Below are 20369 nucleotides of genomic sequence, written 5' to 3'. Positions count from 1 at the left end.
GTGAGTACAGCACATTCAGGCAGCTGACACAGACCTAGAATCACAGATTGGTTTGGGTTGGAAGGAACATTAAAGATCATCAACCCCCTGCCATGGACTTGTGATGTCCTTGGACACGTCCAAACCCTGATTTAGGAACAGTTCACAGGGGGCTGCACTGGGCTGTGATGCCACTGAATCAAACATTTACTTCTCATCTCCTAAAGGTACTTTGATGGGGTTTTTTTTGTCATTGTTTAGATTTTGGGGTTGGAAAGGTCACAGACACTTATTGATAAATGAATTGTGCTTGGTTTTCACAGGGTGATGATGATCTGAAAGACACAGGTTTTCATCTGACCACCACCACTCAAGGAGCATCTGCTGCAGGACCTGGTTTCAGCCTCAAGTTTTAAACTCAGTGTGAAAGAGGATTAAAAAACAAAGAGAACCATTCATGTGAGTGGATTTCTGAGTGCCCTGGTTCTGTTCTTCACGTCAGGGAGACTAGATCGTTTTCACAGGGGAAAAGTCAAATGTCATCACAGATGCAAAGGCTCTTGCTGGGTGTGGAGTATGACTGCTGCATTCCATTAGAGGACTGGAATTAACCTGAAAAGCCCAAGGATCATTACAAAATTTGACAAAGCAAAACTTGAAGTACAATCCTGGAACAGTCTCTGGTTTATTTTTAGGTTTTGTTGGGTTTATTTTGTTGGGGTTTTGGTTTGGTTTTTTTTCCTTGTAAATTTGTAGAATTAAAATACATTTTTAATTGTTTAACAGTGGGAAGGATTTCATTTCTTCACATGCAGCAAAACTGGATGTTGGTGGCATTAAGACTTCTAGAATGGAAACTTATCTGTGCTGACACTATTACAGCATATTGTCAGCCTGGGCAAACACCCCTTTCTTTTTTTGTCTGGTTTAAGTAAATTGGAGGTGTCTGAATATAGTTCAGGACAAAAACTCCATACCAGTCCTGAGGTTTCTTTCTTGTTGGGCTTTTGATACCCCTCCCTGGCGATATTTTTGGGTGCTCTGCTGAGCTGACTGTGGTTTGTTGTGCTGTATACATGTATTTACAGTGGCACTGGTGCAAAAGAAATACTCTATTGTTTTGTAAATCAAAAAGATTTAATATGGAGACTTTGAAACTTTATTTTCTATAGAAAGTTCTTTTAAATCCAGCCTTTTTTTTTTTTTTTCTCCTAAAAAGAAGAGCTCAGCTTTACTGACTGTATAATGCCATATTCCAGTCCTTTCTCCTGAGGAATCACATTGGAATATCACAGCCTTTTGAGTGTCTGATTTACAATGCTGCTGTTCTTTTCTGGGAACAGGAAGATTTGGAAAATACTGAGGTATTTGTGCAATCAGAGCTGGGCACCAGTCCAATAAAAGGATTAATTTAAAATGTACTGAAACCGATAGAATGTTTATAATTTAAGAGGTTTTTCCTGGGTAAGGGCCTTGGAAGTAGAATTTGGATGTACTAAAATTGCGGTAAATTTTGGAACCAGTTGCCTTTGTTTGGTTTGGGGTTTTTCTGTGGAAGAATGCAAAACTATTTTCTCTTTAGGCCTAAGTGGTTGTCTGGTGCTGAAGGAAGAACCAGTTTATTACTGGTCTGTTAACTGAAATGTGAATGATTTTAGCAAGATTCCTCTTAGGTGGAGATCGAAAACCTACTGAGAAGCAGAGCTTTTTTTGCAACATCTCCCAGAGTCCAGGAAAAGAGAACCATGGCCTGTGCTAAACCCTAAAGGATTAGAATGTGCATGTTTTGTATTTCAGGCTGTGCTGTGCATTTTCCATTCTGGGAAGTTATTTCCTTCCTAGCTTCCTTGGTATAGCTGCAGCCAGTGAAAAGGCTAAACCTAAGGCAAGAGCAATGTAGGTGCTTTAATCCTGGGTTAATAGTAGGATTTTGCTAAATGTCATGACTGTCAGGGATTCATAACTGTGAGGGAATGCTCCACCACTGTGGACATTGGAGTGCACTGGGTTTTGCCAGCCAATACTAACACAATTTTCCTGTTGGCTGTGGCACATTTAGTTCATGGCTTGGTGACTGGGGGAGGATAGTGATGGAAATTCCTTATGGAAATTACCTCATCTCTGTTGAAGGTGGCAAGAGGCTTATTGATCAGACACCTAAGGATATGTTAGAGCTGCTGACAGAGGTAAACAACCTCAGGGATGAGATTACATGAGTAATAAATACAAACCACAGGAAAGTGAGTGAAGGAACAAAAGGTGTTCTGTGGATGCTGGAACTGAGCATGTCAAAATGTGGAATGGCATCATTAGAGAGGGTTTTGTGACAACTAAAAGGTAATATTAGATCTTACGCTTTTTCACAAGTTCTGCTATTGCTATGATGTACCAGGATCTAAAAAAAAGGTCAGCAAAACACTTACAGAGCGTAACTGGTCCTTTTCCTTCCACAATACCTCTGCCTCCATTGCAGCAGCTGGGCCAACGATCCATCCATCTGTTCGTTTGATGAAGTGATGTTCCTGTTTTCCAGCACTCTGTGGAATTCCACACTGTTTAACTGCAAAATCTGACACTTTATAAAAACCAACTCTTTTAATTCTCTGTACAGCACATACTTGATAAATTCTTTATCATTAAAAGTAATTTGGGAAAGTTTTACATTCCAGTACTTCAGTCTCAGAGTCTCTGTTGCCCAAGGGGTGGAAGCAGCTGATGTAGAAGTTCAGTTGCACAACTGGAGATTAAATATAAAATGCCAAAGAAACGTTTTGAATTTGAAACAGAAGGAGCAGAATTGAAGCTCTACAGTCCAGGGCCAGGGTTAGTGCTTCAGTCTGATCCTCCAGGAATAAGTAGTCAAGATTCTTTCTTTTTTCTTCACTATACAAGTGTAAGTTCCTTCATTAATTGCATTTGCAATGATGCTCATGTGATCTTCATTTAAGGATAAGTAACCTGGATATGAGTATTCCAGAAGCTCCTTATCTTTATACCAGCTGTTGTTGTAAGGAAAAGAACAGAAATTAAACTCCAGAATGACTAGTTCAATGCAATATGGGGGAGTGGTTCTTCTAGAATGTTTTGCTGAGTAACTGTACAGCAAGGATGGGACTTTAACCAAACAAGGTCAAGTTGTACTATGTATTTCACATGGCAGTTAGAACAGGGCACCCAACTGGGTATTTCAGGAGCTTGAATCTTACTGAATGTTAATGGGAATTTGGGTCCTCAGTCTAAACTAACCAATGGACCTGGGCATATCATCTCAATTTTAGACACATCCAGAAATAACACACTTCATCAGTAACGGCTAACAAATTATTAACTGAAAGGGCAAATTTAAGACTCTCTGTTGCCGAATAGGGACTAGGGAATCTGAATTAATGGTAAGAATTACCTTTGTGCTATAGGTGAATTGGATTTTATCCCTTTTGAACTCAGCTTTGCTTTCAGACTTAATGCTTTGCAACACTGTGATGGTATTTGCAGGCTCCCTTCTCACAGTGATCCTCTCTACTCTGGTGCCAGATGCCAGTGACATGCTCCAGAAGATAAACTGTGTTCTTATTTACTTGGTTTTGCCATTCTTCCTCATCATTTTTGGTACGTAAGCTGCAAAGCTTCCTAAAGGACTAGAGGAAATGATAGAGTACTTACTAAACTTTGCCTTTTTTATGAATGATCTTCTGTCCGCAGCGGAAGGTGACATTCCTGCCTTCAGAAACAGTCTTGGTTTTTGTCCTTGGTGGGGGCAGAGTGGGAGGGACAGTTGGAAATGGGAATTCTGTCCACCAGAGATGAAAAAAATGGCAAAAGTCAGCATGTCTCATGGTTGAGCTCTGGGCATTCCAAAACACTCACAGAATTATGTTCTTACCTAAGGAACCCTAAAAGTATTAATTTATATTTTTATATATACACACACACAAATATAACATACCTATTTTTTTTATATATATATACACATACACACAAAACATATATGTGTGCATATATACATATGCGTTATATGTGTGTATATATACATATATAAATTATACACGTGTATACACACACATAACACATAACGTGTGTATATATACACACATATACACATGTATATAATGTTATATGTGTATATATAAATATAAATACTTTAATACTCTATATATACTATATATATAAAGATATATATACACACATATATAAAAATACTCCTACTGAGCAGTTCTTAGGCAGACATGTAATACATGCGCAAAGATAACAGTTTTGTGGCATGTAAAGTGACAGAGGTGGATAAAAATCAACTTGCCCATTTCATAAATAGGGAAGAGTATATGTTCAGTGTATGAACAGTCCCCTAGAATATATGGGCTTGTAATTATATGACTGCATCTTTAGCATTAATCTGGTCTAAAATACCTCTGTCATGGAGAAAGCAGTGCTAGTTACATGGTCCATCTTCTTAAGGTGTGTAGGTATTATCTGAAGCTGAATTGCTCAGCTGCACTCCGAGGTCTAGTGTGGAATTAAGATCCTGCCTATCCCTGCAGCAGACACCACTTAACTGCTACCTCCTCCCTCTGTGCAAACCCCACCAAGAAAGCCAGAAGACAAGTGCCATACCATAGCAGAAGTCACAAGTAGATGGACAGTGCTTTTTCATCAACTTCCTGCGCTTCTCACAGAATCCTTTTTGTGCCCATGATGGGCACATAAATAACCTGTCTTTACATCCTGAAACAGGAGGAGACAAGGCATTAGAGGGACTGGGGTAGACTCTTCCTTCTGAGAAACAAATGGACATTTCACCTAAATTAGATTGTTCATGTATATACACATTGTTGAATGGTAGAGCTGGGACAGGAAAGGATCTAAACCAGAAGTACAATAATATACAATATTATTATATATTAATAATATAGAATACAATAACTAGATAGAGCAGGGTGCCCGTATGGTAAGAGCTGTGGTCTCAATACTGGGCAGTAGCATCAGTGGTTCAAGAGTAGCTGTTTCTAATCCTATACCAGGTAATGTTTGAAGAGTAACACGTAAATGTGTCAGAGCTTGAGAGAACCTTGCCACAGCCAGTTTGGTTTACAGAGTTTTATCATCTTGTATTAATACATCTAAGTCCAACCAAAAGAGGACACAGAGTGGACTGAACCCTCTGAAACCTTTCCTCAGAACTGGGAGGTGGGAGCAGGACAGCAGTAAGAGTTCCAGCCTCCTGTCCATCACATTTGGAGTGAGCAGTGCTGGAAATACATAATGCTACATCTCCTTTTAGCTCTACTTTGCATAAAAAGGAGTAGGATTGCTCCTGCTTGCTGGCTTACAGACTAGTCCTGCCAAATGCTGAGGGTCTAATGCCACAAGAGCTCCACAGGATGCAACTGACATCAGACAAGACCTTTACAGAGCACAGCCCAATGCAGAACCTTGCTTTCCTTACCGTAAAGCCTGTGAATTCCCCAGACTTCATCCTGAGAGATGGTCTTTTTCCCAGTCAACGTGGCGTTGATGTGCATGAGGGCATTGGGGTTCAGGGAGTGCATGAGCCCCAAGGCATGTCCTATTTCATGTGCTGCTACGTGCACCAGATCTGTAAGCCAAACACCTGGAAGAGAAATGGAAAACCAGCTGTCAGTATGTGGTGAAGTACATTTACCAATCCTGGCGTAAAAGCAGAGGAAATAGTTTAGCACTAGAACAATACAGTCTTATCAAAGGTCGCCCAGTTTCATCATCTCTGTAGCTGTTTGGGTGCAACCAGACGAGCCAATTACTTCCACATGCTTCTCATTTCAAACAGCAGGACGTGGAGCAGCGCTGCCAGACTACAGGAAAACTGCTCTGAACAAGCAATGTCTGAAATGAAGGCGAGTGCCCTGTGTAACACTTAACTCTTGTCAGCTTTCTGCTAACTTTGCTGTAACTGGAAATGGCTGTTAAGGAATACAATTCTTAGCTGGAATATTCCAGTCTGAAGGAGCCTCCAATTGACCTCTGCATGCCCCAGAGCTTGTAGATCAAACTCGAGTTTCTCAGTAGCAGCTTGAAGCCTGTATCCAGCAGAGAGGGCTCTTAACTGAAGGATGACTCACAAGAGGTGCTATTACTGACATCTGTCTTGGTATCTTGCACAATTACAGGCCATGAGAATCTCACATGATTCCAATGTTAAATCCAACTGCTTATGGAAAGAAATCATCTGAAAGGGGCAGCTTGCCACATGTGTGTAAGTTATCAGTACATTAAATAGGAATCCCCCAGTGAGTGCAGCTAAAATCTCTCCGACGTGACTTGGAAGAGCAATGATTTTGTTCTGCTTTGTTCCCATCCTCCTTTATGCCAATAAGAGAGGCTAATTCAGTTTGGAGAGAGAATCAGTCATTGTAAACAAGTAGCAAGGCCTCACACTGGTCTTCTGAAGTCAGGAGCATTGTTACTATTTCACAGAGGTGACTAAATTGTAGGTGAATCAACTGCATGACCATCTCTATGCAAAATGAATGGAGTTACACTGCCACAAGAGAGAGGCAGGGGCAGGCCTGGTACTCAGGACTCTGATTTATTTCATAACCTTAGTAAAACTTCCCTAAGTTTTGCATGGATCTGTGCTTGTTTCAATAGCTGCTGGCAGAGCAACACAGCCTAGGAAAATACACTGGCCCCTGATAACTCTGTAGCTTTGAGGCACAGGTTTGTTACCAAACTCCCGATTTTTATTATCTCTGACAAACACTGATTGCTACTTGACATAATGAGCAGACTTCAGGAGTTTGATGGAGAAGGGCATCTTTTCAAAGGTGAGTATTTATAATATGTGATCTAATCAGTTCTTTTCTTAATAGATACTGACATTTCCTGCTTTAAAAATCATCTCTCCTAGGTCTTTGTCCCTAGATCTTACCTGTTGCTGTGCTTTGGAAAACAAGGATAAGAGAAGTCCCTCTATGTCACCTAAAATTGCCTCCCTTTTTATTTGTTGAAAAGCAGACTATCTTCCTTTCAAAGTACTGAATTAGTTGTACAGTATGAACTTCATTTGCTAGTTAGCCAGGACCATCTGCTTTTCATTTAGAATTAGTTTTGATATTGCTTAAAAAAAATAATCAAGAAGAGACAACGCACCAAGCTGTGACACAGACTCCAAGATGTCTACAGACCCAGAACTACAATGCAAACAGCCATGCCAGCCAGCTGAAGTAATAGAACATGGGGCTTTCTCAGAGACGAGCAGAAGCCAGATGTCATGATTAAGTCCACTAACCTACTCAGAAATGACACTGCCACCAGACATGGTCCCCTACAGCAGTTCAATCGCAGAGACAGCTTCCAAAACTACAGAAAATCACAGCCCTTTCTGTTGCGTCTTTCCCAGACCAGGTAGATCCCAGAACAAGAACTGATCTAAATCCTACAGGCATTCATTATGTGCTCCTAAAATGTGTGTGACCTTTTTTCCAGCTGAAGCGGGTGTTCCCCAATATCCAGTATTCGTGGTCATCAAAGTGGATTTCTCCGTTGGGTGGGAAGAAGGCATGGGCAAGCTCCCCTGTTGTTCCATCAAAGCAATGGTGAATGAGAGACTCCAGACAGTCTGTGTGGTTGATAGAGTAGAAACCTGTGAAAAGAGAAGATTTAGTGGATTTAGCAGGGTAAGCCCAGCCAGGATACATCATCTGAAAACTTGTGGTTTACTAAAAATCCTCTGCTGATATCCCATATGTTTTCCAACCTACAGAGCCACAAAGGGAAAAATAAATGCAAGCCATTGTCATTGCTGTGTGATGCAAACTCTACTCAGTCCTGTGAGACCCTGGATTTAGAGCTGTTTCAAGTGGTCACAAATGAATCCATTTTTCCAAAAGGAACGTTGAGCTCTTTTTGCAACATCACTTGGAATTATTTTTCATTTGGAGAGGAGTTGGACAGCAAGATGACAAGCCCAGGGTGGAACTGTTCCCTCTTAAATGTAGATAAATAGATTAGCCATAGAGGCATAGCTGCTTGCCATCTTTCTGCTAGCATCGTGACAGTATCACCATGTACCCTGCATCCACTAGGATTGGGCCACCTGGACTCACACGTGGCAACAGGACAGGCCCTTGGGAAGGCGAATCACATGTCTGAGGAGCATCACACAACACGAGTGAAGAACGTGTTGCGAAACAACGGTAGATGTGCTGCTTCTGTCAGTGCTGCTGCCATCTGCACAGGAAATCATCATTTCACACAGACCATAAATCCCAGCAAGAATTTACATCTGGGGTTGAAACTGAGCAGATAATGTTTCAGCACTAACATTTTCCTAGGCCTGAGAAACTTAGAAGTAACTACCGGATACCAACACAGGGGCAGAAGGAAGGGTTTAGATTAGATTTAGATTAGGTATTAGCTAAAAATTCTGTGAGGGTGCTGAGGCGCTGGCACAGGGTGCCCAGAGAAGCTGTGGCTGCCCCATCCCTGGCAGTGTTCAAGGCCAGGTTGGACACGGGGGCTTGGAGCAACCTGCTCTAGTGGAAGGTGTCCCTGCATGTGGCAGGGGGTTGGAACTGGAGGAGCCTTAGGGTTCCTTCAACCCAAACCAGGCTGGGATTCTATAACACAAAACAAAAGGTGCTTCATCAGGAGTAACAAAAGGGAGACTGAAGCCATAAACAAGCTGGAATCCATCACCTGCTCTTTGGCTCTGTGTGACCCTGCATATGTCATTTCACCTTTCAATATTCCATTTCCCCATCTGTGGAATACAGATAATCCTGTCCCAGTGGCAGATTTGAGGATTTTTTAAATTCTTGAAAAATACCTAAAGCTTCCTGACTGCAAATGGTAATTATGATCCTAACGTTTCCTCGGAGCAACTAAAAGTAGTTTCTCTACCTGACTGAGGGCAAATGATGCCCCAAATCTTATCCAAGCAGCCCTGCCAAGTCCATACAGCAAAGGACTATCTCCTGCCTCCGAACTCCCAGTTTACATACTGAAACTCTACAATCCCTCATGGAATTAACACACACGGTGTCCCCACCCAGCCTTACCTATTTTCAAGTCACTTTCCATGTGGCGTGGCACTTCTCTGAAGCTGAAGGGTGAAACTTCACTCCACATTCGGAAGGCAGCCGCCAGCCCCCTGCGCGTGTCCCTGGCGTTTATGAGGTTTCTGGGGAAGGACAGGATTCTGTGGGGACATAGAACAGCTTCAGGAAAATGCTCTTCCCTTCTCAAACATCAGCACATGGCTCTCAAGGCTCCATGAGAGCCTTTCTGTTCACTCTAACAGGCTCAAAACAGGAGTAGGTTGACCTTGGTATTAAGAGGATTTAATAAAACCCCCACAGGGACTAATATATTACTGTTAGCCTTTAAAATCACATGTTCTGGGCTACAGCTTTTGTCTCTCCTCAAGAACATCATTTTAGACAAGATTCTTCTGGAAAACTATCCTACCATCTCCCAGTCTGTTGTGCAGTGCTGCTAGAAGAAGAAACACAACTGCCTGTCAGCAGTAGGTACCTCCTGTTCATAACACTCAGCCTACAATGAGTGCAATGTATGTGCACACGCCGAATTGTAACACGCTCAGGCAGAATATCAAAGGTTTGGTAGTAAACCAAGTTACTTCCTTTGAGAAAAATTGGGAGAAAGACTCAAGAGAAGTTTTGCTCAGGCCACAAGTATAGATACAGCTGAACTCTAAGACTACTACTGGTGCAGGTTGGCAGAACCCCTGTTCTGTACCATGGAAACATACAGATGCTCCTAGAAACTTACCTTGTCCCCAAAGAAGATCTGCATTCAGGAAACTGCCTGAAGTGTAGCAATTGGAAAAAGCTGTGTGTATTCTGCTATTCCCTCTGGTTGTTTTTTAGCTATGCTCTTTATGTTCTCCCTTCGTCCCAGCACATCCTAAAGGGAGCAAAGGTTTCGTATCAAGCCAGGCTGTTAATGAGTGTAAACCTGGACAATTCAGACTATCAGGAGGCTTCCCCTGTTAGGATGAATGTAAAGGGAGATACGTTCTCTGCTCAGTGTGAAGGGTTGGGTTCATGCCACCCACTTGTTCTTTGTCTTACAGGCAAAACTAACCCCTGACTGTCCACAGGAAGATCAGCACTGCAGCATAGAATCACAGAACGATTCTAGCTTCTAACACAGTGACAATGCTTCACGTGATCCACAGCTGAGGTGAGAGGTGCAGCATTTGAAATACTTCCTACTTTAGAGTGGCTTTAGCAGCTACCCATTCAGTAGCAAATGGATTAGCAATACTCATCTGGTTAATATCTACTCCAGTGGCAGGAATAACTCAAGATCCCAGCATCATTTAGAAAGTGCTACCTCTTAGTGCTAATACAAGCCCATACTTGTATGTCAAGTTGAAGTGGTCCCATTTCAAGCGTCCTGGGGTGATTGTGTATCGTTTTCTCCTTGCTGGAGGCCGAGGAGGGAAAGCTGGACTGTGCAAAGCAGAGGCACTCACTCCATGAAGCCCAGGTGATGTGGCATCTTCCTTAAAAGACAGAACAGGAGGTTTAAAGAGATGGGAGGATTGAACAGTGTAAAAGAAAAACTACCAGGTATGGGGCATTTGGAGGCAGGGGAGAACAACTGGTATTCCTTTAGGGGCGTCCAGGGGACAAGACTAGTGCATCAGCTGGTAGTGCTGTGCAAAGGGTGCCTGTTCCAAATGTGCTGAACAAAACCAAGACAGTAGAGACAGACAGAAACGAGGCCTCAGTAGGTTTCTGGCCACAGTCAGTGCAGCAGCTCTTCCTGGAAAGTTTTCATTTCCTCTTCACTTTGCTATTGCTCTCCAGCCTCACCACAGGAAAAAATGAAATACTGGACAAATGAGTAAAACAGGCAACTCTTTGTGCAGAGAGCTCTTTATAGAGCTGCACTGGGGATCTGAAATGCTTTCAAAGTAAATAGGAAACCTGGAAACCCTGGAGTGCATTTAAAGCCATCCTACAGTAAAAGACATCAAATTTCATGACACGTCTGACTCAAGCTATGAAAGCCTTTTTGCCCTGAGTAATGGAGGTAAAAGAATGGGACCAACACGGTTCTCTGGAAGCCTACCTGCTCTGCCTCCCCTCTTCAGGTCTAACTGAGTATCTCTGGCCCATCTTTGCTCCAGAGGCACCAAGACACTTACTAAGTGATATGTACAGTGGCAACATCACAAAAGCTGCAGCAGTTAGAGTTTGTTCAGCCTCACAGCACATTCTATAGAAAGCAAGAGCTGTCTTCATGTTACTCATGGAAGAGCTGAGGCTCTGAGAGTCAAAATAGCGTCTCCCTGGCCTCACAGCAAACTGGTGGCAAGAAAAGGAGCCCAAAACAGCAGCTGCTAGGTACTGCCCAAATCACCAGCACCTCACCATGACTACAGCTAGACTACAGCTAGTCATCACTGGCAACAGGCTGAGGGACTCTATCAGGCTCCTTTGTCCACATCACTAGCTTCTACCTTCTTCTCATCTCAGTATCTTTCTTTCCTAGAAGGACAGTCTCAGTTTTTCTTCCAGCTCAGCTGTGGTTCTGACTCACAGTCTGAAGTCAGCAGAACCCTTGAACATGAGGAATGCAAACACCATAGAGCATCACCTACGAGACAGAGAGATGTTAATTAATACTCTGACTTCTAAGCTGCAAGCCTTTGGCACAGTATTTGATCACATTTCTGGGAGTCTTCAGATGCCAATTTGCTCTTGAAAGAACACACAGGATCACTTTTCCCTTTTAACCTTTACCACTTTGCTGCATTAAGAGATCTGGCTAAGGAACCCATGCTTGGTTTGCTTAGCTCAAGGCCCAGCCCCTTCTTCACCAAGGCACACATACATGAAGATACACTGGCTGTTGCCCCTCTCCCTTCACTCCAGTGGCTTTTACCTCTGATTCTACTCTGAGAATGTAATTTTGCCTTGATATGAAAGGAAAACTGTGCATCCTTTTGAGCAGCACAGACAAGGTGGTGAAGGATCAGCTGGTCTGTGTATCAATGATCTGTTGGAGCTGTAAGAGAAGCCTGGAGAAGATTAGCTCATAAGTACAGGATAGTAAGACGCTTTCCCTTTGTTTTTTGCAGTTCTTTGAAGTAGGGTAGAATTAGGCAAACCCTTTGTGCCTTTGTTGTTTTCTCTATGATCCCTTCCCAGTATTGGTGCTGATTACACATTCATTCTGGCATCCATCCGTCAGGAATAGCCCAGGATTGCTAGTACTGACTCCTCAATCATTTTATGGGCTCTAACTCAGGAGATCTAATAACTCACGACGGGATGAGGCAAGGTTTTAATGCTCTTCAGTAGCTGCCTATCCTTGTAATGGATGCTCCTGCTCCTTAGCAAAGCCAGAAGAGCACGCAGGGCGTTTGTTTTCCAGCTTCCATAAGTTAAAGCCCAACTGGTGCCATTTCCAGTTTCTGATAACACAGCAAGCTGCATAAACTGAGCAATGAACACTGCTCATTCGGCCTCCTCGACTAAATTACACCAGCACAGGGTGAAGTCCTGAGGCTATTCTTAAAGCCCCCGGTGCATGAGCAGAGCAAAACAGAGAAAAATCAGTCAGAAAGAGTTTGCTGGCTTCTCCTTCTACAAAGAAAACTCCTTCAGTCCCAAGGGAGGAAAATTATCATCTTTTCTATAGCTATTGAGCTTAAAACCCTGAGGCCATAAGTGCTGAACAAGCAAGGGAGAGAAAAAAAGTCATCTGTGTCCCTCAAATACAAACCAAAGTAAGGGTGACTCGGGGCCAACAGCAAGCACTGCAACCTGTATCAGACCCAGTCACCAGATCAAGAAAGGTGCAGAGGGTTGAGTTCTCTTGCTCAAACATTCTGTTGTTCTCTAGTCTTTGTTCTACCTCCCACTGGTGCAAAAGGATGCTTTTAACTAAGGACGTGTTGCAAACTGAATTGGGAAGGAGGGGGGTACCACACATGCTGCAGCTCAGATGTAGTATTCAGACAGAAATGGGATGACCTGGTTAAAAATTTCACAGTGTAATTTGGATCAAAGGATCTGCCTGGATGCCAAAGAACCAAGACTATGGGAATACTGGAGAAAAGGTTGGCTGCTCCCAGTTGGAAACCCATGTGACTGCAGGTTAAGGTCTCAAACATTCATGAAGCTTAGAAGGTATTAAAGGATGTTTCAATTTTCTCTCTCTACTACTGCAGCAGACCCCAACATACGTAAAGCCTGACACTGGCCAACATCCCTACACTATTCACCCTGTGCACTCAGACCTCCCTTACAGACAACCTTACAGTTCTGATGAATGCAATTCATTCCCCTCTCACCCCCAGTCATGCAGTTCCTCTCTCAATCTCAACAGGAACATAACTCTGTGACTCAGCACCAGTTACTAAGAGTCCTGAGCATAGAGCGCAAACCAGGGGTGCTATTGCCAGGATCTTCATAAACACCAACAGCAGAAGAGGATGTGAGCACCTAAAGATTGGGTTGTCTTGGGGGCTTATAAATTAAAGGTAAAATTAAGCTAAAAGCAAAAGTTAAGATCGGCTTCTGAGGGTCCCAGAGCCTTGCTGCAGTTCCTCCTGAATCCCAACCAGTCTGTCCTAGAACATCTTGCTAAAAGATGGACCTTGAAAGAGAGTTAATATCAGCTAATGGTCTCTGTAGGTTCAGTGTTAACTCCCAGTTTAGATCTTACACCATAAGCCCAGCCTCTGGGGTTCCTAGGAACTGCTACTGCAGATATCAGAATATGTGCATGCCACATCACACTAGGCTGGGGAAGCAGAGGTACTCAGAAAAATAGCCAAAGCTCTCAGGGAAAACAACCCAAATCTTTTGTGCATTCACTGTTTGGCTGCGTGCAAGCCGCACACACACCTCTAATGATCTGGTTCTACTTGGATGCATAATTGCCTTTTAGGATCCTTAGCAAAAAGGGACTCAAACAGCCATAAACAGATCTTGTTGCCTTTAGAACTATTTATATACTGTTTAGATTGCTTCCTGAATGTATCAGTCTTGTAAAAAGAATACACATGCACATACATTTGATATCCCCACTCCCCTTTCAAGCATTTGAGAATCAGATCCTTTCTCCTACCTGACTTTCCTGAAGTGCAGCTCCAGCTGGATCTCCCACAATAGCCAGCAAAGCCACCACAGGGAATATGCATAAAAATCCCACCATGGTTCTACAGCCATTACTCTTTTTCTTGTCAACCAAGAGGAAGCTCTTCCTTCTGTTTGCGGAAAGCTCTTCTACTTGATCCATGTCTTTCCTGAATGTTTTTTAGAGGGAGATGCAACAGACACTAAGACATTCTCTTCACAGAATGCATTGGTAATCCTTTTGCATTTGAAGCATTTGTGAGCAGCCCTGCAGTGGCTGTCAAAGCTGTGCAGAACCACTGGAGTTTCAATAAGCTCTAAAAAAATTAAGAAAGAAGAGAGTAGACTTTACATTAAGCCTCTTTCCAATGTGCCAAAGATTCTCTCAGCCTCTGCCAAGTGGAATCATGTTACTGCAGCTGAAAGTTGGGCTGGAGGAGGAGAAGCAGCAAAGTGAAACAAGCTGGGATGGACATGAACTCTTTTCTTTAACTGACTGTAATCAACAGAGGACAAATGTGCAGTTGTCAGCTTTATGTAATGAAAAAAATTGGGGGAGGGGGCAGAAAAAGGAATCCAGAAGCCAGCATCATGCCCCTGGAATGTTGCATTAGGGATGCTTAACGCTAGAAGAGCTGTCATTTGTCAAGGGCTGTCTTCTGGAGGGAAATGAAAAATGAAATGTTGTGAGGGAGCAGGGAGGGCTTCTCTGCTTAGGACATTCTGCTCAGGGAGTTTACAAACTCAGATAAAAGTAAACATCAACTCCAGCTTCCATGAAACCAGGCAAGTTCACAGGCTGGGAGAGTTGTACTTGTTCAGCCTGGAGAAGAGAAGGCTCCAGGGAGACCTTGTAACAGCGTTCCAATACCTAAAGGGGCTGACAAGAAATCTGGAGAGGGACTTTGTACAAGAACATGTAGTGACAAGGGGGAATGGCTTTAAACTGAATGATTAAAGAGATTCGCTCAATTCAGGACTTCTTACAAAGCTTACTCAGAACTTGTCAGGTTTTCAGAAACAGCATCACTTTTCTGTCTTCCGTGCTCCTGAGAGGGGGGTGTCCTCAGCTGAGCGTTCAGACAGAGGAAAACGAACTGTGTGATCTCCTGATTTCACAAGCAAGTGGCAGGAAGGGGTTGTTGCCAGCCACTGTAAAACATTCCTGGGGGTATCTGAAGCATTTGGAAGGTTTCAGAAAATTCTTGCACTGTTAATAATGAAAAATGGGTTAATTTGATTTTTCCCCCCCTAGTACATAACCAAGATTGCAACATTTTGTTGAGAAACTGGTAACAACACAATCCTAAATTTATCAATGTCTCAAGCCCCCTGAACAAGTTTGTCAGTCTCTGATGAATACTTATTCACGCAGCTACTAAAGGTTAGCACACCAAGCTCTTTCCCATGAGTTCCTGAAGTATTCTGAATGCGGAGAGACCATACTGTACATTATCTACTTATCTTCTTGTGCCATGTGGTGGGTGAATGGGAATCTTCAGCTGCAGAAATGATTTATGGCCTTTGTGACACATTTAGGATGCTGCTTCCCAATCAAGGCAGCAAGCAGAGCAAGCAGGTTATACCTCGATGGATCAGAGTGCTGGGTTTCTTGGAAAGCACATAGTTTGCTTTGCCCCCATAAGCTGGGAATGCACTGTGCCCATCCGCATAGAAATTCAGTGCCTCTGCATGCAACTTCACCAAACCCCTGGCTGTAGGAATGCCTTTAAAACCTTAAAAACTGAAGCCAAATATTTGCTCAGAAACCAGCTCAGCAGCAAGGCCAAGACAAACCTCAGTTATCGTGGCAATGAGAGTCAGATGAGGAGAGCTCTTAGGCTGAGGTATTCAGAACTTAGAGATGCAACTTGGGGAGCTAAGGGAGACACATGAACTCAGTGCTGTGCACACTAACAATGCTCCTGGTAAAAAGTCACCTTGCATATGGATTCCTTGGTGCACAAGCTCTGGCCAGAAGCCTCAGTGACATACTGCTGATAAAAAGCAGAATTTCAGGTTTATACCTAGTTCATTAATACTGTGGCTGCTACATTTCAAGCACAGCTCTTGCTGTTGATATTTTAAGGATTACTAGGACCACAGTGCACATCTGTTGACACTTCACCCTTTTTCTCTGCCCTGGGTTAAGAATATCATGGCTTTCCCAAGAGATACTTGAGCTTAAAGGACTCTCAGATGCAGCCATCAGTGGCCTCAAATCTAGAGCACTTGTCAGAATTTAAGCCTCTCTCAGATGCTTCAGACAACTCTCAGGACACTGTTGACCTGTGCCAAGGGCAGGTAGGTAGTCAGAACTCTAAATTAGTTTTATCTCTGTCTTTTCCAAGAGCTGAAAATACTCTCCATGAGGCCCTGAAGGCACTGCTTTTATACAAGGGCAGAGAACTGCTGCTGTGACTTCAGAGTTCTGATGAATTTTAGAGGTCTCAGGTTCTCAAGTGCGGATATTTGGTTTGGACTCCAGGCGAGAACTGTCATCCTGACTATATTTGGACAGAAAAACATTCCTGGCTTGGGTTTCTGCACAGTGTCTAAAAGCAATGGAACACATTACACTTTGAGGGAATCCATATGGTGTAATGGGGAACAGGAAAGGAAGGCAGGGTGCAGAACTGACTTTGCTTTGTCTTCATGCTGTTAGCAGCAGTGACCAGGACCTGGACATCATTTGTAGGGAGCTGGGATTTTCTAAGCAGTCAGGGATGCATATCCAGAGATCTCTCTGCATGCAATAAATGTCACATGAAAAAACAGGCTTTAACCAGCTGTCAGAAGGGAATGAATGCTACATAATGCTGCATAAAACCTACAATGGTCAACTAGAGACTATGGAGAACATAAAGGATTGGATCATTTGCACAACACAATACACTTTCCTTGGTAAATCACCTCAGTCTTGTTTTGCTCCTTTCAATCTTAGTTGCTGAAATGTTTAAAGGGGGGCTGCTGTGTAACACACAACATATGGCTCCATTCCCAAGAGTAAGCTTTAGCTCAAAAATAAATACTTTCTGCCTTCCATGGATTATTCTTAGCATTTCTCTCCTTCCCTATATTCAGCATTGCTAACAGTAAATGTTATTTTCAGCACTGTTTCTAAATGTCTCCCTGCTGTGTTTGCCAGATTTAAGAGCAGAGTTAGCCCTGGTGCAGGCCAGGAAGCACATGGGCACTGCATTGCTCAAGTCCCCCAAACACCACAAGAACAATCTATTACAAGATATATAGTCATGCTAAGAGGTGCTACACAGAGAACAGCCATTAGCGCTACAACTGCAGCTGTCTGACTATCCAAAATTAATCTCACCTCTCATGAAACCTCTTTATTCATGGATTAAGTGTGTTATTGTTCAGCACTGGAACAAACTGCTCCCATTAGCTTCCCCTGTTGTGAAGTGGGAGTTCTCCACGGAGGTGGGAAGACAGGGAAAGAAGAAGGACCTAACATCTGATGGCTCAAGGCATGAACATCAGCATTTCATCTCGAGGGCACCAGTCCAAATGCAGGCCACAAGCAGGGAAGAGGGAGCGCAAGCAGCTGAATGTGATTTACCACATATTGGCTCCTTGGTGGCCCATGTGAAAAGAATTAGCAAATCCTCATATAGCTCTTCATTTTAAAAAGCACTTACACATTTATCCTTCATCTCACAACTCGGGGGAAAACAAAACCCCCACAACAACCCAACATTCCTGCATGGTTCCTGTGGGAACAGCGGTTAAAGCTTGTACTTTTTTCAGTGGGTCATGGACTAAAAAGGATTATATCTGCTGTAGCAGGGAGCAGCATTCCCCAGGGAGAGACAGAAGAAGAATGTTCTTTAGCCCCCAAGCATTCTCCCACTTTCTATCATGCAGCCCCTCGTGATCAGTGTCTGCTGGTGTTCCTAGAAAAATCTATGGTCTGCTGAATAGCAAAGGAGCTGCAAACAAGGGCTGGCTCCAGCTGGCAAAGAAAATGGAATATTTTGCTTAACTGTCAGTTTGGAGCTGCAGCTCACACAAGTGCATGTACTGGCCTGACCCTGTGTTACCAAAGACATGGGCTTGACCCTACTCTGAAGCTCAGTCATGTCCACGTAGTGAGTAGAATTTCAGGAATTAAATGAGGGAGAATTTTTCCTCAGTACACAGGGAGTAACAATTGCTTCCCCGGGTGGGAATCTCTTTGTTGTTGCTCTTTGGGGGGCTATCTTAATACTCTGCAATTCATTTGTGGATGGACCAATCATCCTGAAACCCTGGGAGCAGCATGGACTCTTGGGAACACAATCAAAGGAGAGATGGGTTCTTTTCCTGGCTCTGCCTTTCAACAAGCCATCTCCCTCTCTCTACTCCCTCAGTCTCATGCTGACAGTAAAACACCGAGTTTTGGCCACGCTTCCAAAGGAAGTGCTTTAGAAACCCTGGTTCCGAGCATGAGATGGGCTGTTGTCTCAAAGTTTTACACCAGAAAGACTCAGCAAGAGCTTCCCCTTCCAAAACCATTGCTGTACATTGCTGCAAGGAACAGAGCTGCATTTCAGGAGATGGGAGAAGCCCCAGTGAGAACAAGGAGCTCCCCAGCTCATTTGCAGAAGACCTGTCAGTCTCATTTGTGGAAGACCAACTGATAAATATCAGGCAGAAAGTTACTGGCTATCCACACTCAGTAACTAATGACAATATTTGTCTTTAAAGGAGCATTGCCTACTGCTCTGACATCTTGCCTCTCTTGAGCCCCTTGCTGTTCCTATAGCCAGCAAGAATACCAACTGGTAGCACAAGGAGAAAAGTGAGGAACATCTTCCCCCCCTCTTCCCCTTCCTTTCTTCTCTCATAATCTCCAGCTAAATATAATGCAGCTCAATCTCAGCTGAGGCTCTTGGCTCTTTTCCTGCTTACTACAGGTATCTTTTTTTTCACATACTTCAGATTCAAGCAGAGAAACTCTTCTACAGGTTGAGAGTCCAGCCCAGATTACACGTGAACTAGATGAACTAGGAAGTAGGCAAAGCTAATTACTTCACCCACTGTGGCACTTCATCAGCCACAAGTCACCCTCTCATCCTGGCCCTCCACATTAACAGGCTTACCAGGAAAGACAAACCAGCAGATCCTTCTTCACTTCTCCAAAGCCTCAGACTCCCACAGAACTGAGCCTAGCATGGGGGACAAAGTTTGCCAAAAACATACCTGGCACATATGGGCACCTGCTTGCCTTCCAATATCCCTTGTTCCTGTGGCTCCCCTGACCATCTTGTTTCTTCTCTGTTGTGGTGCAGCAATTCCTTTCTTCTTACTATGAAAATGAAAGGGTCAGAATGATGCTTAACAGCTCAACTCTTGCTCCTCAAAAGCAATTACGCCAGGAACAAGGAAAAGAAAGAGCATATGCCCAACCCACATTGTATGTTTATGAGCCATTTGGTAGTTCTTCAGCAGGTATGTTACACTGAAAAATCCCATCTCGATTTTGGCCATACAATGAATTTCAAAGACGAAAATAAGATCAGGAGATATCAAAATGGAACTTGCCTTTTAAAAGAACTACAACATAAAACTGAGGTGACCTCTTGGCTCCCTACAAGAATCTCTTCGTTAGCCAGAGGGGAAAAAAATAGTCTCCATTTTCTGCAACAGCTGCACAGTTTGGAAGTTGAAAGTTGGTCTTCCTACAACTTCTTTCCTCTAGGGAGAATAATCACTTGGAAGCCTCTCTTCACTCAGTAGCCAAAGAAATCATTAAAAACAAATGAATCAGATGCTCCCTGTTGGTTTTTCCTGAATAAACTGACACCTTAGGCATATCTAAAGAGATGAGAATAACACAACAGGTACTGAACAGTTTGTCACCTCTGTTCCCTCTTCCCCAAGTGCCAACACACATATACATTTAACACACATGATGAAGCATTGATCCATTTTACCTTTAGTAAACTGCTTCTGGATTTGATGTAGAGCCTTGGGAGAAAACTGTATTTCAAAAATAATGCTTAGCATTAACATATTAGTTGGTAATATATAGTCTGAAAAACTACTGACTTGCACCAAATAGTGGTTAAAGCAGCTCTTACAGTACTTGTCTATTGCTGCCCTACAACAAACATTTTGGGTGTCTGGTTTAGAGCAATTTACACTAACATGAACTTCTAGGAAGTAAGTATCTGTCCCTCTGATAAAGGATTAGATGCCTCAGCCTTGTACCTTTTGAAAACAGCCTTTGCTCAGTACAGTTAAATACTTGGTTGGGTTATATTTAACACCCAAATAACCTAAAGCTGATTTCAGAAT

General features: G+C 43.1%; 2 protein-coding genes across 11 annotated transcripts in view; one reads left to right on the top strand and one right to left on the bottom strand.

The window, feature by feature from the left end:
• LOC115617480 (cyclin-dependent kinase 11B) overlaps positions 1 to 2650 on the top strand; it is a 17305-nt gene extending 14655 nt beyond the window's left edge. For all 8 annotated transcript variants that reach the window (XM_030508003.1, XM_030508002.1, XM_030508001.1 and 5 more), the window contains one exon: positions 303 to 2650. In XM_030508003.1, coding sequence (XP_030363863.1) covers positions 303 to 395 — 93 coding nt within the window. In that variant the 3' untranslated portion in view covers positions 396 to 2650. The remainder of the gene's footprint in view (positions 1 to 302) is intronic.
• MMP23B (matrix metallopeptidase 23B) lies at positions 2556 to 20369 on the bottom strand. 3 transcript variants are annotated; one of them, XR_003994607.1, is made up of 10 exons: positions 19272 to 20369; positions 15069 to 15282; positions 14065 to 14389; positions 10338 to 10483; positions 9012 to 9151; positions 7427 to 7594; positions 5420 to 5584; positions 4588 to 4698; positions 3380 to 3766; positions 2560 to 2978 (listed from the first exon to the last, which is right to left on the bottom strand). XR_003994607.1 is itself a non-coding variant. In XM_030508007.1 (10 exons), the coding sequence occupies exons 3-10, from the start codon at positions 14233 to 14235 to the stop codon at positions 2804 to 2806; spliced, it is 1203 nt and encodes a 400-aa protein (XP_030363867.1). In that variant the 5' UTR covers positions 14236 to 14389; positions 15069 to 15282; positions 19272 to 20369; the 3' UTR covers positions 2560 to 2803. The 3 variants fall into 3 exon arrangements, 2 of the variants coding, with proteins under 2 accessions (XP_030363868.1, XP_030363867.1); XM_030508007.1 differs by having other exon boundaries at positions 3640 to 3766; XM_030508008.1 differs by lacking the exons at positions 15069 to 15282; positions 19272 to 20369 and having other exon boundaries at positions 2556 to 2978; positions 3640 to 3766; positions 10338 to 10479; positions 14065 to 14231.

The sequence above is a fragment of the Strigops habroptila genome, chromosome 16 (assembly GCF_004027225.2).
Source record: "Strigops habroptila isolate Jane chromosome 16, bStrHab1.2.pri, whole genome shotgun sequence".
Lineage (NCBI taxonomy): Eukaryota > Metazoa > Chordata > Aves > Psittaciformes > Psittacidae > Strigops > Strigops habroptila.
This window is presented reverse-complemented; position numbering and strand designations above follow the sequence as displayed.